This window comes from Gobio gobio (genome assembly GCF_949357685.1).
Source record: "Gobio gobio genome assembly, chromosome: 18".
In the NCBI taxonomy this organism is placed as follows: domain Eukaryota; kingdom Metazoa; phylum Chordata; class Actinopteri; order Cypriniformes; family Gobionidae; genus Gobio; species Gobio gobio.
In genome coordinates this window covers 9,860,782-9,872,782 of record NC_137111.1, presented here as the reverse complement: position 1 = coordinate 9,872,782, position 12,001 = coordinate 9,860,782, and the positions used below count along the sequence as shown (strand labels likewise).

Below are 12,001 nucleotides of genomic sequence, written 5' to 3'. Positions count from 1 at the left end.
CAGAGCCACTCCTGGGTTATCCTGGCTGTGTGCTTCGGCTCATTGTCATGTTGGAAGACCCAGCCTCGACCCATCTTCAATGCTCTAACTGAGGGAAGGAAGTTGTTCCCCAAAATCTTTCAATACATGGCCCCGGTCATCCTCTCCTTAATACAGTGCAGTCGCCCTGTCCCATGTGCAGAAAAACACCCCCAAAGCATGATGCTACCACCCCCATGCTTCACAGTAGGGATGGTGTTCTTGAGATGGTACTCATCATTCTTCTTCCTCCAAACACGTTTAGTGGAATTATGACCAAAAAGTTATATTTTGTTCTCATCTGACCACATGACTTTCTCCCATGACTCCTCTGGATCATCCAAATGGTCATTGGCAAACTTAAGACGGGCCTGGACATGTGCTGGTTTAAGCAGGGGAACCTTCCGTGCCATGCATGATTTCAAACCATGACGTCTTAGTGTATTACCAACAGTAACCTTGTAAACGGTGGTCCCAGCTCTTTTCAGGTCATTGACCAGCTCCTCCCGTGTAGTTCTGGGCTGATTTCTCACCTTTCTTAGGATCATTGAGACCCCACGAGGTGAGATCTCCAGCCTTGTGGAGGTGTACAATTTTGTCTCTAGTGTCTTTGGACAGCTCTTTGGTCTTGGCCATGTTAGTAGTTGGATTTTTACTGATTGTATGGGGTGGACAGGTGTCTTTATGCAGCTAACAACCTCAAACAGGTGCATCTAATTTAGGATAATAAATGGAGTGGAGGTGGACATTTTAAAGGCAGACTAACAGGTCTTTGAGGGGCAGAATTCTAGCTGATAGACAGGTGTTCAAATACTTATTTGAAGCTGTATCATACAAATAAATAGTTAAAAAAATCATACATTGTGATTTCTGGATTTTTTTTTTAGATTATGTCTCTCACAGTGGACATGCACCTACGATGACAATTTCAGACCCCTCCATGATTTCTAAGTGGGAGAACTTGCAAAATAGCATGGTGTTCAAATACTTATTTTCCTCGCTGTATATATCACGCACACATACACATACATATATATTGGATGCGATTCATCAATTTGACAGCAGTAATTAAAATGTAAAGTGATTTTAGAATGTACCATCAAAGGGATATTTTTGATGAGTCCAAAAGTCCATTATTCCATATTTCTTTTTCTCTCTCATTGACAGGTTGCTGGGTCTGTGATTTATGTAACAAAGACTTACCTACACCTCAGAAGAAAGGAACAATAAAAACACCCAAAAAATCCAAATAAGTTCCAAAAAACCGACAAATTTTTTTTTACAACACTTTTGATATTAATTTTTATTTTTCTATTATTTGAATGACAAGTCATATGTGTGGTACGTTGCATACATTTTTTTAATATTTTCTAGCTGATTTTAATACAATTGTTTCCACTGTAGATGTTTTTGTATTGTTTAAAATAAAGTTCAAAACAGATTTTGTGTGTGTGTGTGTGTGTGGCTGGTCATTTCTGATTGTTCTTAAACACTGCTCACTTCTTTCTTAGTGACCCTCATAACTCAGACTTGAAACGTCCTGATGCAGTAATTGTGGCAACTCGTGTGTTTTTAACCGAGCAGCAGGCGGACGCACAGGGTGTTTTAACCACACCATAATGACACAAGTCAGTCTCAACTTTCACTGACTAGTGAATGGGAACAGTATTTTTGTGTTGTATTGTGCTGTGTAGCAGATGCCACGTGGAGGTCAATAGTAAAACAGCAGATAACAGGTGTGGGTGTGTGTGAGACGGCTGCTCTGCCACCTGATATGTGTGTATGCAGCACAATAAACGCGCCAACCTGCTCCTTGGAAAAGAGACACTTGTGAAAGCCTCATTACAAAGGATCCAGCTTTCCATTGAGGCTCTGTTTTGACCGAGCCACAGGTGATGTCTGGCTGTTTGGAGGTTGTGTTGTGTAACTGGATCTGGCCAGAGTCAGGTAACCATTCAAAAGCTCCCTTTGGATGAAAATGATACGCCAGTCTTAAAGAAAAGTAGACTTATGCAACCAGGAGTTAGTGTATGCAGTCTTAGGCTCTTCTGATCTATTATAATCAAATGCATAGATTTGATCATATTTCTCAGTTTTATTCACTAATAAACTGAAAATGAACATGCATCTAATAATGATGGTTCCAGTCATAGATGTTTAGCCTATATATCTATGGTTAGTGGTTACATTAGCAACTTTTAAAGTGTAGATGTCATTGCCTTAGACAAAGTATCAAAAATAATTTAAAAACTAATGTGAGATATTATTACACTTTAAAATAACTTTTCTATTTTCATATATTTTAAAACGTTATTAACTAGTCTTCAGTGCCACATGATCCTTCAGAAATCATAAAAATATACTGATTTTCAATGATGAAAACAGTTGAGTTTGAACAAATTTTGAATATCGATTTTAATAATAATGCTAACCCAACCTAAAATCTCTTTATTTTTATTTTTTTAGTATAATTTTTTTAATGATTTGAATTACCGGTAAGTGTTTTGTTATTTTTTGGTAGAGTAAGTTACACAGGTGTTAAAAAAAAAAAAAAGTCACATCGTTTGACAGCCAACAAACTTTCATTTTGTTTATACATTCATTCAAATAAATGACATTTCGTTAGGTAATTTATCTGATGCAATGGCATTCAGACGTGTTACAAAAATTGAGGAATCTGCGGTAAGGTTTTCAGACAGCCAGAACAATTTTTTTTATACTCAAAACAATACACAAGTTATAACAAAAAACAACAGAATACGAACAAAAAAACTGGGGGGATAATATAAATTAACATATTGATAACTTACGAGAATTACATGACACTGAAAAAAGGAAAAGAATTTCAAACAGAATGTTTTATGGCATTTTTGTTCTCAGATAATTTAATTGAAAGGAGGTATTTTTCAAGTTCTTTCACAAAAATAAGAAAGAGAGTCTTAGCATTTAGATATTTAGATTTATGAGTGTGGTATTTAGCGAGTAACAAGATCAGATTAATTACACACAAAAAGAAAAAAATATTTTTTTTTAGATTGATACTACTGGCTTTGTTGATTATTAACACATCCTTCCAATACAACACACATTCTTTATCAATTTAATTCCTAATTGTCAGAACTATTTTAATGTTTACACGTATTTTTTTTATTTTATTAAATCCTCAAGTAAAAACAATTAACATTCAATCCAACAACATATTGAAACTAAGTTGAATTTAACAATTAAAAGAACAACTTACTTGGTACGAGGGACATCGAGTAGGCCTAAACAGATAATACATAAAGAAAAAAAAGTCTTTCGTTATGCCTCAGGTGGGGATGTTTACACGTAGGCCTAATATCGATTGACGAAACGTAACATTCAAGAGGAGGAACTGAATCGATGCCATTTTAATGATGATGTCAGGTATTGAGCTTTAATGTAGGCTATTAGTCGAGTCCATTTAGATTTAAATTTAGGCTACTCTTGTATTATTTTCTAATTTTGGTTGACCACGAACGAATGAGATAGATTGTTTTGTTCTCTGACACCTTTGAAAACTACGGAGGCCTTAAGAGGAAATGGTGGTAGAACGTTTGCGTTCCCTCACAAAACCTTTGTGTTCTTTGCCACAAATTGTCAGTGAACGCAACAGCATTACCAAATCATTTTTCCTCCCATAACATTTTTTTTTCTTCGCCATATCCCCCTTAGGCTCCATAGAAAACCACACGAGGGCGCAGTTACTCCGTTTTCACGTTTCCCTCAGAGCAGGAACAGCGGCTCCCTTGCAGCACATCCTCATTATACAGGCCAGTGTTTCCCAACTCTGATCCTGGAGGCTCACCAACAGTAGCCCTACACATTTTGGATATCTCTCTTATCTGACCCATATATTTCTGATCTTGGGGTCTCTATTAAATGTGGTGAATCAAGGTGAATCAGGTGTGCTTGATTAAGAAGAGTTTGAAAATGTGTAGTGTTGGTGGGATTTTTTTGCTTTATATCTTTTCTTTTATCTTATATCACTGTAAGGTTGACCCGCGCCCCTATTTTTGGGGATTTTCTGAAAACGACATACCCAAATAAAAATTTAATAAATGTCTATATTCATAACTCAGGACTAATTTTGAACTAGACACTTGAAAGTTTGTTACCCAAGACTCATAATATAACTCAAAGTAGTAGGCTATAGGAACAAAGTAAAACAAGGTAAACATACATGAAAGTGACTCGCAAATCTTTTTTTTTAAACTTTACTTAGGGAAAAATGGATGAGACTTTAATGTCAAAGATGAATTTTAAATCATTTTGCTTCTTTAGTTTGAGTGGATGTTGGCATGTTTGCCTTTTTGGGCTGGCTTCTAACATATAAAACTTAAAGAAATAATGGTATTTCTTCTTTTTTACTATCTATCTATCTATCTATCTATCTATCTATCTATCTATCTATCTATCTATCTATCTATCTATCTATCTATCTATCTATCTGTCTGTCTGTCTGTCTGTCTGTCTGTCTGTCTGTCTGTCTGTCTGTCTGTCTGTCTGTCTGTCTGTCTGTCTGTCTGTCTGTCTGTCTCATTGAATTACATCACAAACATATTCATTTTAAGGAGTCACAGAGTTCAAATGTGCTGATGACAGCAACGACTCTTTTTCAGAGCTGGCAATCTTATACATAATTCTGATTCACAAATAGAGCTCTTTAACCCTCCACACAAATTCCCAGTGTAATCGGTCGGTTTATAAGTAATTATGGCTTTAGGAATAGCCAAATTATGTAAAACCTTCAGTCAAGCCATAATATCCCTTGGTCAAATATATTGTAAATGCTACGACTTCAAAGGCAGATCAAATACCCAAATGCATTTGTAATGTGTTATTATAGCAAATGTTTTAGCTTATTAGCATAGCGTACATAATGATATTATTAGAAATGTTTGCTAAATCAAGCATACTGTGCCCGTGCATTGAAATATGAATAAACCCCCCAACCCTAAGTATTAGTAATTTGGGCCAGTAAGTAACCGCATAGAAATTGTATAGCAATGTGCTAAAACCATTCAGAACATCTTAGCAATAATAACATATAATAATGATGATATTAGTAGGCTAATAGCAGTGAGGATTTGTTAAATTGATACTCGATGGACTTTTGAATTGTGTGGTGTTGTAATCCAGAGCTGTACAGAGTTAGCGTAAAGTCACGATGCAGAAGTCCTGACAGATCTTTTTTTCATTATTGTGACATACATCTGAGTGAAACTGAAGTGAAAATGTAGTGCTGGACTTATGGGAACAAGTACACTTTAGCATACTTTTAAATAAACAACTAATATACTTAAGTGTGAATGATTGTAAAGGCACTTAACTGCTTATTATTTACAAATAAATAAAATGTATTGGTTTAAATGTATATTAAATGCGATTAGTGGAATTTAAGAGTGTTTTTTACATGCCTACGTCGAACATAAGTGCATCTTTTTATGTGATTTCAATTACTTCTATTGTATTCCTTTGGTTGAAATATGGTATATGGTTACACAATATGTACATTTTTTTAGATAACACTAGAACAATGTTATATACACTATATTGACAAAAGTTTTGGGACGTCTGCCTTTAAATGCACTTGAATTTGAATTGCATCCCATTCTTAATCCGTAGGGTTTAATATGGAGTTGGCCCACCCTTTGCAGCTATAACAGCTTCAACTCTTCTGGGAAGGCTTTCCACAAGGTTTAGGAGTGTGTTTATGGGAATTATTTTTGACCATTCTTCTAGAAGTGCCTTTGTGAGGTCAGGCACTGATGTTGGACGAGAAGGCCTGGCTCTCAGTCTCAGCTCTAATTCATCTCAAAGGTGTTCTATCGGGTTGAGGTCAGGACTCTGTGCAGGGCAGTCGAGTTCCTCCTCACCAAACTCGCTCATCCATGTCTTTATGGGCCGACGCTTTGTGCACTGGTGCGCAGTCATGTTGGGACAGGAAGGGGCCATCCCCAAAATGTTCCCACAAATTTTGGAGCATGAAATTGTCCAAAATGTCTTGGTATGCTGAAGCATTAAGAGGTCAAACCCCTATAAAACAACCATACACCATAATCCCCCCTCCACCAAACTTTACACTTGGCACAATGCAGTCAGACAAGTACCGTTCTTCTGGCAACCGCCAAACCCAGACTCGTCCATCGGATTGCCGGACAGAGAAGCGTGATTGGTCACTCCAGAGAACACGTCTCTAGAATCCAGTGGTGGCGTGGTTTACCCCACTGCATCCCACGCTTTGTATTGCACTTAGTGATGTAAGGCTTGGATGAGCTGCTCGGCCATGGAAACCCATTCTATGAAGCTCTCCACGCACTGTTCTTGAGCTAATCTAAAGGCCACACAAAGTTTGGAGGTCTGTAGCTATTGACTCTGCAGAAAGTTGGCGACTCAGCATGCGCTGACCTCACTCTGTGATTTTACGTGGCCTACCACTATGTGGCTGAGTTGCTGTTGTTCCCAATTGCTTCCACTTTGTTATAACACCACTAACAGTTGACTGTAGAATATTTAGTAGTGAAGAAATTTCACAAATGGACGTATTGCACAGGTGGCAACCGATCCCGGTACCACGCTTGAGTTCACTGAGAGCGACCCATTCTTTCACAAATGTTTGTAGAAGCGTCTGCATGCCTAGTGCTGGATTTTATGCACCTTTGGCCAGGGAAGTGACTGGAACACCTGAATTTAATGATTTGGAGGGGTGTCCCAATAATTTTGGCAATATAGTGTTTTTTCTTGACTTGTGTACTTACATTATCCAAAATGTTCCCAAGAATGTTTAAATCCAGAAAAATAAGCAATTTTAACCAGGACACGGACTGTGACCGTGCATCGCCTATCAATGACATCATACCCACGTTACCCTCAATTTCTGGTTTTATTTTGTAGAAACCACGGAAACACCAAATACGCTTTAATATATTACAGTGCATCCGGAAAGTGTTCATAACGCTTCACTTTTTCCACATTTTGTGATGTTACAGCCTTATTCCAAAATGTATCAAATTCATTATTTTCCTCAAAATTCTACAAACAATACCCCATAATGACAACGTGAAAGAAGTTTGTTTGAAATCTTTGCAAGTGTATTAAAAAGGGGAAGAAAAAAAATCACATGTACATAAGTATTCACAGCCTATGCTCAATACTTTGTTGAAGCACCAATTACAGCCTCAAGTCTTTTTGAGTATGATGCTTCCAGCTTGGCGCACCTATTTTTGGTCACCTCACCTCCCTGACTAAGGCCCTTCTCCCCCGAACGCTCTGTTTGGCAAACATATACATGGATGAATCGTTCACAATAACATCTATAGCAGGGATGGGGTGTTTAAAGAACACAACACATTGGGTTACTCACCCTCTTGTACAACTGTGTGACCTGTGTCCAAACAAATGAGTAGTGGTTGTCTTACCATACAGAGAATCAATATTTAAACAGCTAACCACATGCAATAGAAAACCCCATTACAAGGTCTAAATGAAAGCTTTTACTTCTCCTTGCATTCTGAGCGGAGGATTCGGTAACAAATACCCCCATACTTTCCGCCGTTTTCTGTTTTCAAAACTGCTGGAACCACAAGACAGCAGTGAAGCAACGGAGAAACTCATTCATATTTGAGCAGCGGCCTCGACGCTTGGGCACCTGCCTCACACCTGTTGCCCCGTCACAATAGAAATGGCTCGGTCTCTTTGCTTTTGGGACGTTGACACTGAGGTCAGTTTGTGCTGTTAAAAGCTGACACCAAGATGAACAAGCTAGTTATCCCTAGTTGTTGATAGAATTGAATAAAGGCTATTTTTTAGTTCTTTATATATTTGGGCTGTAGCAATAATGAAGAGCAAACCCTCTAGGGAGCAATATTGGTCGGTGACGAGTGATGCTGCAGTTGTTCCAAACGCCGGCTGTTGGCCAAAACAAAGACTTGGAGATGTTAAACCTCAATTGGAAAGAGTTGCTACAGATACTCACTCTAATAGGATGGCCAGTGGCCACTGAGTGTCCAGGGCTCCGGTCCAATATCTACTGAGCTTCCTATGTAGACGGCATTCTAAAGCCCAAAGTATACTTTGTTTTTCTTTGTTGCTTAAGCACAGTTGTACACAAGTATACTCCTTTTGATGTGTATATGTATTATGACAACTTTTACTCACACACACACCGATTGGGCATAACATTATGACCTAATATTGTGTTGGTCCCCCTTTTGCTGCCAAAACAGCCCTGACCTGTCGAAGCCAGATTGCCTTCTTCCCATAGTGCATCCTGTTGCCATGTGTTCCCCAGGTAAGCGACGCACACGCACCAGGCCATCCACGTGATGTAAAAAAAAACGTGATTCATTGGAACTTCTTCCATTGCTCCGTGGTCCAGTTCTGATGCTCACGTGCCCACTGTTGGCATGGGCACCCTGACTGGTCTGCGGCTATGCCGCCCCATACGCAGTGTGTATTCTGACACCTTTCTATCAGAACCAGCATTAACTTCTTGAGCAATTTGAGCTACACTAGCTCATCTGTTTGATAGAGCCTTCGCTCCCCACGTGCATCAATGAGCCTTGGCCGCCCATGACCCTGTCACAGGTTCAACAGTCCCTCCAGAAAAACGCAATTATGCGTTTGCATGATTTAATGCATAATTAGCCAAAGTCTGCATATTTATGCGGGGGCCGCATTTTTTCTAATACGCCGCACTTTTGCAGCGTAAATTGCCTATTTCCGCATGCAAAATATGCGGGGCTAGCATGATTTCATAATCCCCGCATTTTCATTGCAAAAAAGTCACATATATTAACAGAAAGTTGAAAAATGTTTGTTTACTTCACACAAGAGCCGCCATTTCCCCCTATTGCCATGGGAATGTTTTGAAGTGACGTAATTACCCGACATGAACGTTATCGAAAAGCTGCAAACCCTGTGGTGAAACCATAGATATCGGTGAAACCATGATGAAGCACGCTAATTCCCATTTGCCAACAAAAATAACAGCAAAAGACAGCGCAAAGCAGTTTCCCGGTGTGTTGACCGATTTCAAAACACAGCATCAAGAAGCTTCGAAGCGTTATGAATCAGTGAGTCGATTCAGCGGTTTGGATCGCCAAAGTCACGTATTTCAGCAGTTTGACACACGATCCAAATCATGAATCGACTCGCTGATTCATAACACTTCAAATCTTCATGATGCTGTTTTTTTAAATCGTCATCACTATATAAGTCGTTATTTAGGTTTTAGCACAAAAACTATTCTCGTCACTTCATAAAGTTATTGTAGAACCACTGTAGTGAGATGGACTTTGTAACAACGTCTTTAGTAGCTTTTATGGGTCTTGAGAGTGAACCGTGCATTGTGCCAATGGAGGCCTTTCTGAGCGATCGGATTTCAACTAAAATATCTTAATTTGTGTTCTGAAGATGAACGGAGGTCTGACGGGTGTCCAACGACATGAGGGAAAGTCATTAATGACTGAATTTACATTTTTAGGTGAACTAACCCTTTAAGAGATTGCACTTTGTGCATTGGAAGCTCTCAAATGTCTGTTTTGTAAAGCTACCTCTGTAAAACAGGAAGTTATTTATTCATTTTTTCAGAAGTTGTAGCATATTCCTTTTGTAAAGCTACAGAACTTGTTTGACTCAATGTTTTTTAAATTTGAGCCATGTGTTTATTAAGGTCTTCAATAAAACAAGATGAGAACTTAAATATTCTTTCTGTGATGTAGTGCTTTTTTTCTCTTTTTCTTCAAACCGCAGTTTTTGCAAGTTCCCGCAATTTTATCGCATAAAATTGCATAAATATCCCGCATTTTCCATCGCATTTTTTAAGAAAACGTGCCGCATAATCAAGGATTTTTGCCCGCAACAATCACACAAAAAAAAGCCGCATTTTTCTGGAAGGACTGGTTCACCACTGTTCCTTCTTTGGAGCACTTTTGATAGAGACTGACCACTGCAGACCGGGAACACCCCACAAGAGCTGCAGTTTTGGAGATGCTCTGACCCAGTCGTCTAGCCATCACAATTTGGCCCTTGTCAAACTCGCTCAAATCCTTAAGCTTGGCCATTTTTCCTGCTACTAACACACAAAATGTTCACTTGCTGCCTAATATATCCCACACACTAACAGGTGCCGTGATGAAGAGATAATCAGTTTTATAATCATAATGTTATGCCTGATCGGTGCATCTGTTGTGAAGATAGTTACACATCTTTATAAACTATTAGGCTAGAGTTGTACAAATGCGGGTACTGTCTAACCTCTTTGCACTATCTCTCGATGCAATCATCCATTGTTGTTGTAGCTTGTACACATTTTTCTCTTCCACTTATTCAGTTTTTTCTTAACAGCTCTGGCTCACTGTTACCTCCCTGTGGACAAACGAACTAGCACAAAAAAGACTGCAGACGCGCGATTAGAAAAATCAGGTTGTATGCATACTTTCTGGCTCTGATTATAAATAAAGATGTAATTCATTCAATGCTGAAAATGATCAATCAGTGTAGTTAAAAAAGAACAAGTTTGCCTAATATTTCTGTGTAGTGTGTATTTTTGCTTATAAAGTTCAACAGCTGGGTTCCAGCAGGAAAATTCCCATTAATTTTCTCCATAGCGAAACTGAATTTGAGTGATTACTTATAAACCTTCAAAGACAGCCCTGCTGTGAGTCATGAAGCTGTTACTCGATGGTGTTTGCTTCCGTTAAAGACATCATCCCACATTATCTTTAAATAACCCGTTTGACAGTGCAACTCCTGAGAATTTTATCCTGATGAATCTGCAGAGAAATCTCCACCAATCAGAGAATAATGACCTAAAGAACTGCCCACTCCCATGAAGTTCTGGGAATGACATCAATCTCCTTATACTTTAAAACTTCTTAAATATCTGTGTGTAACACTCACCGGTCACTTTATTAGGCACACCTGTTCAACTGCTTGTTAACGCAAATATATAATCAGCCAAACACATGGCAGCTACTGAAAGCATTTAGGCATGTAGACATGGTGAAGATGGTCTGCTGAAGTTCAAACTGGGCATCAGAATGAGGAATAAAAGTGATTTACTTGAATTTAAACATGGCATGGTTCTTGGTGCCAGACGTCTGAGTATTTCCGAAAAGGCTGATCTTCTGCGATTTTCACACAAAACCATCTCAAGAATTTGCGGAGAATGGTGAGAAAAAGAGAAAATATCCAGTGAGCGGCAGTTCTGTGAGAGAAAATGCCTTGTTGATGCCAGAGGTCAGATGAGAATGGCCAGACTGGTTCAGCTGATAGGAAGGCAACAGTAACTCAGATAAGCACTCGTTACAACCGAGGTCTGCAGAAGAGCGTCTTTGAACACACAACACGTCCAACCTTGAAGCAGATCATGGGCTACAGCAGCAGAAGACACACCGGCGCCACTCCTGTCGGCAGAGAACAGCAAACTGAGGCTACAGTTCACCATAATTGGACCATATAATATTAGAAAAATGATGCCTGGTCTGATGAGTCTCAATTTCTGCTGCAACATTCAGATGTTAGAGTCAGAATTTGGTGTAAACATCATGAAAGCATGCATCCATCGTGTCTTGTATCAACGGTTCAAGCTGCTGTTGGTGTAATGGTGTGAAGGATGTTTTCTTGGCTCACTTTGTGCCCCTTAGAACCAATTGAGCATAATTTAAATCAGGGGTTTTCAAACTGGGGTCCGGGGACCACCAGGGGTCCTCCACAAGGTTCTAAGGGGTCCAGAAAAGACACAGCAAAAATGGATAAAGTCTACCAAACATTCTAACCGTTTCATTTCTAAATGTTTCTCTCATTTCTTGCCGTTTACATACTTTCCAGAATTGTATGTTTGCTTCGTATCTTTCTGGTGAGTTTTTCTCACTATAGTCCCCTTTATCTTGCTCACTGGGGATCTTAATGCAGGACGTAAGCTGCTTGCATACATTTATTCTGAAAGTTGCTTATA

The 12,001-nt window shown here is 38.9% G+C and overlaps 1 protein-coding gene across 2 annotated transcripts in view; it reads left to right on the top strand.

Annotated features, from left to right (window-relative positions):
* Nucleotides 1-1,459, top strand: part of phf10 (PHD finger protein 10) — a 29,599-nt gene extending 28,140 nt beyond the window's left edge. For both annotated transcript variants that reach the window (XM_079843581.1, XM_079843580.1), the window contains one exon: nucleotides 1,186-1,459. In XM_079843581.1, coding sequence (XP_079699707.1) covers nucleotides 1,186-1,271 — 86 coding nt within the window. In that variant the 3' untranslated portion in view covers nucleotides 1,272-1,459. The remainder of the gene's footprint in view (nucleotides 1-1,185) is intronic.
* Nucleotides 1,460-12,001: the final 10,542 nt, after the last annotated feature.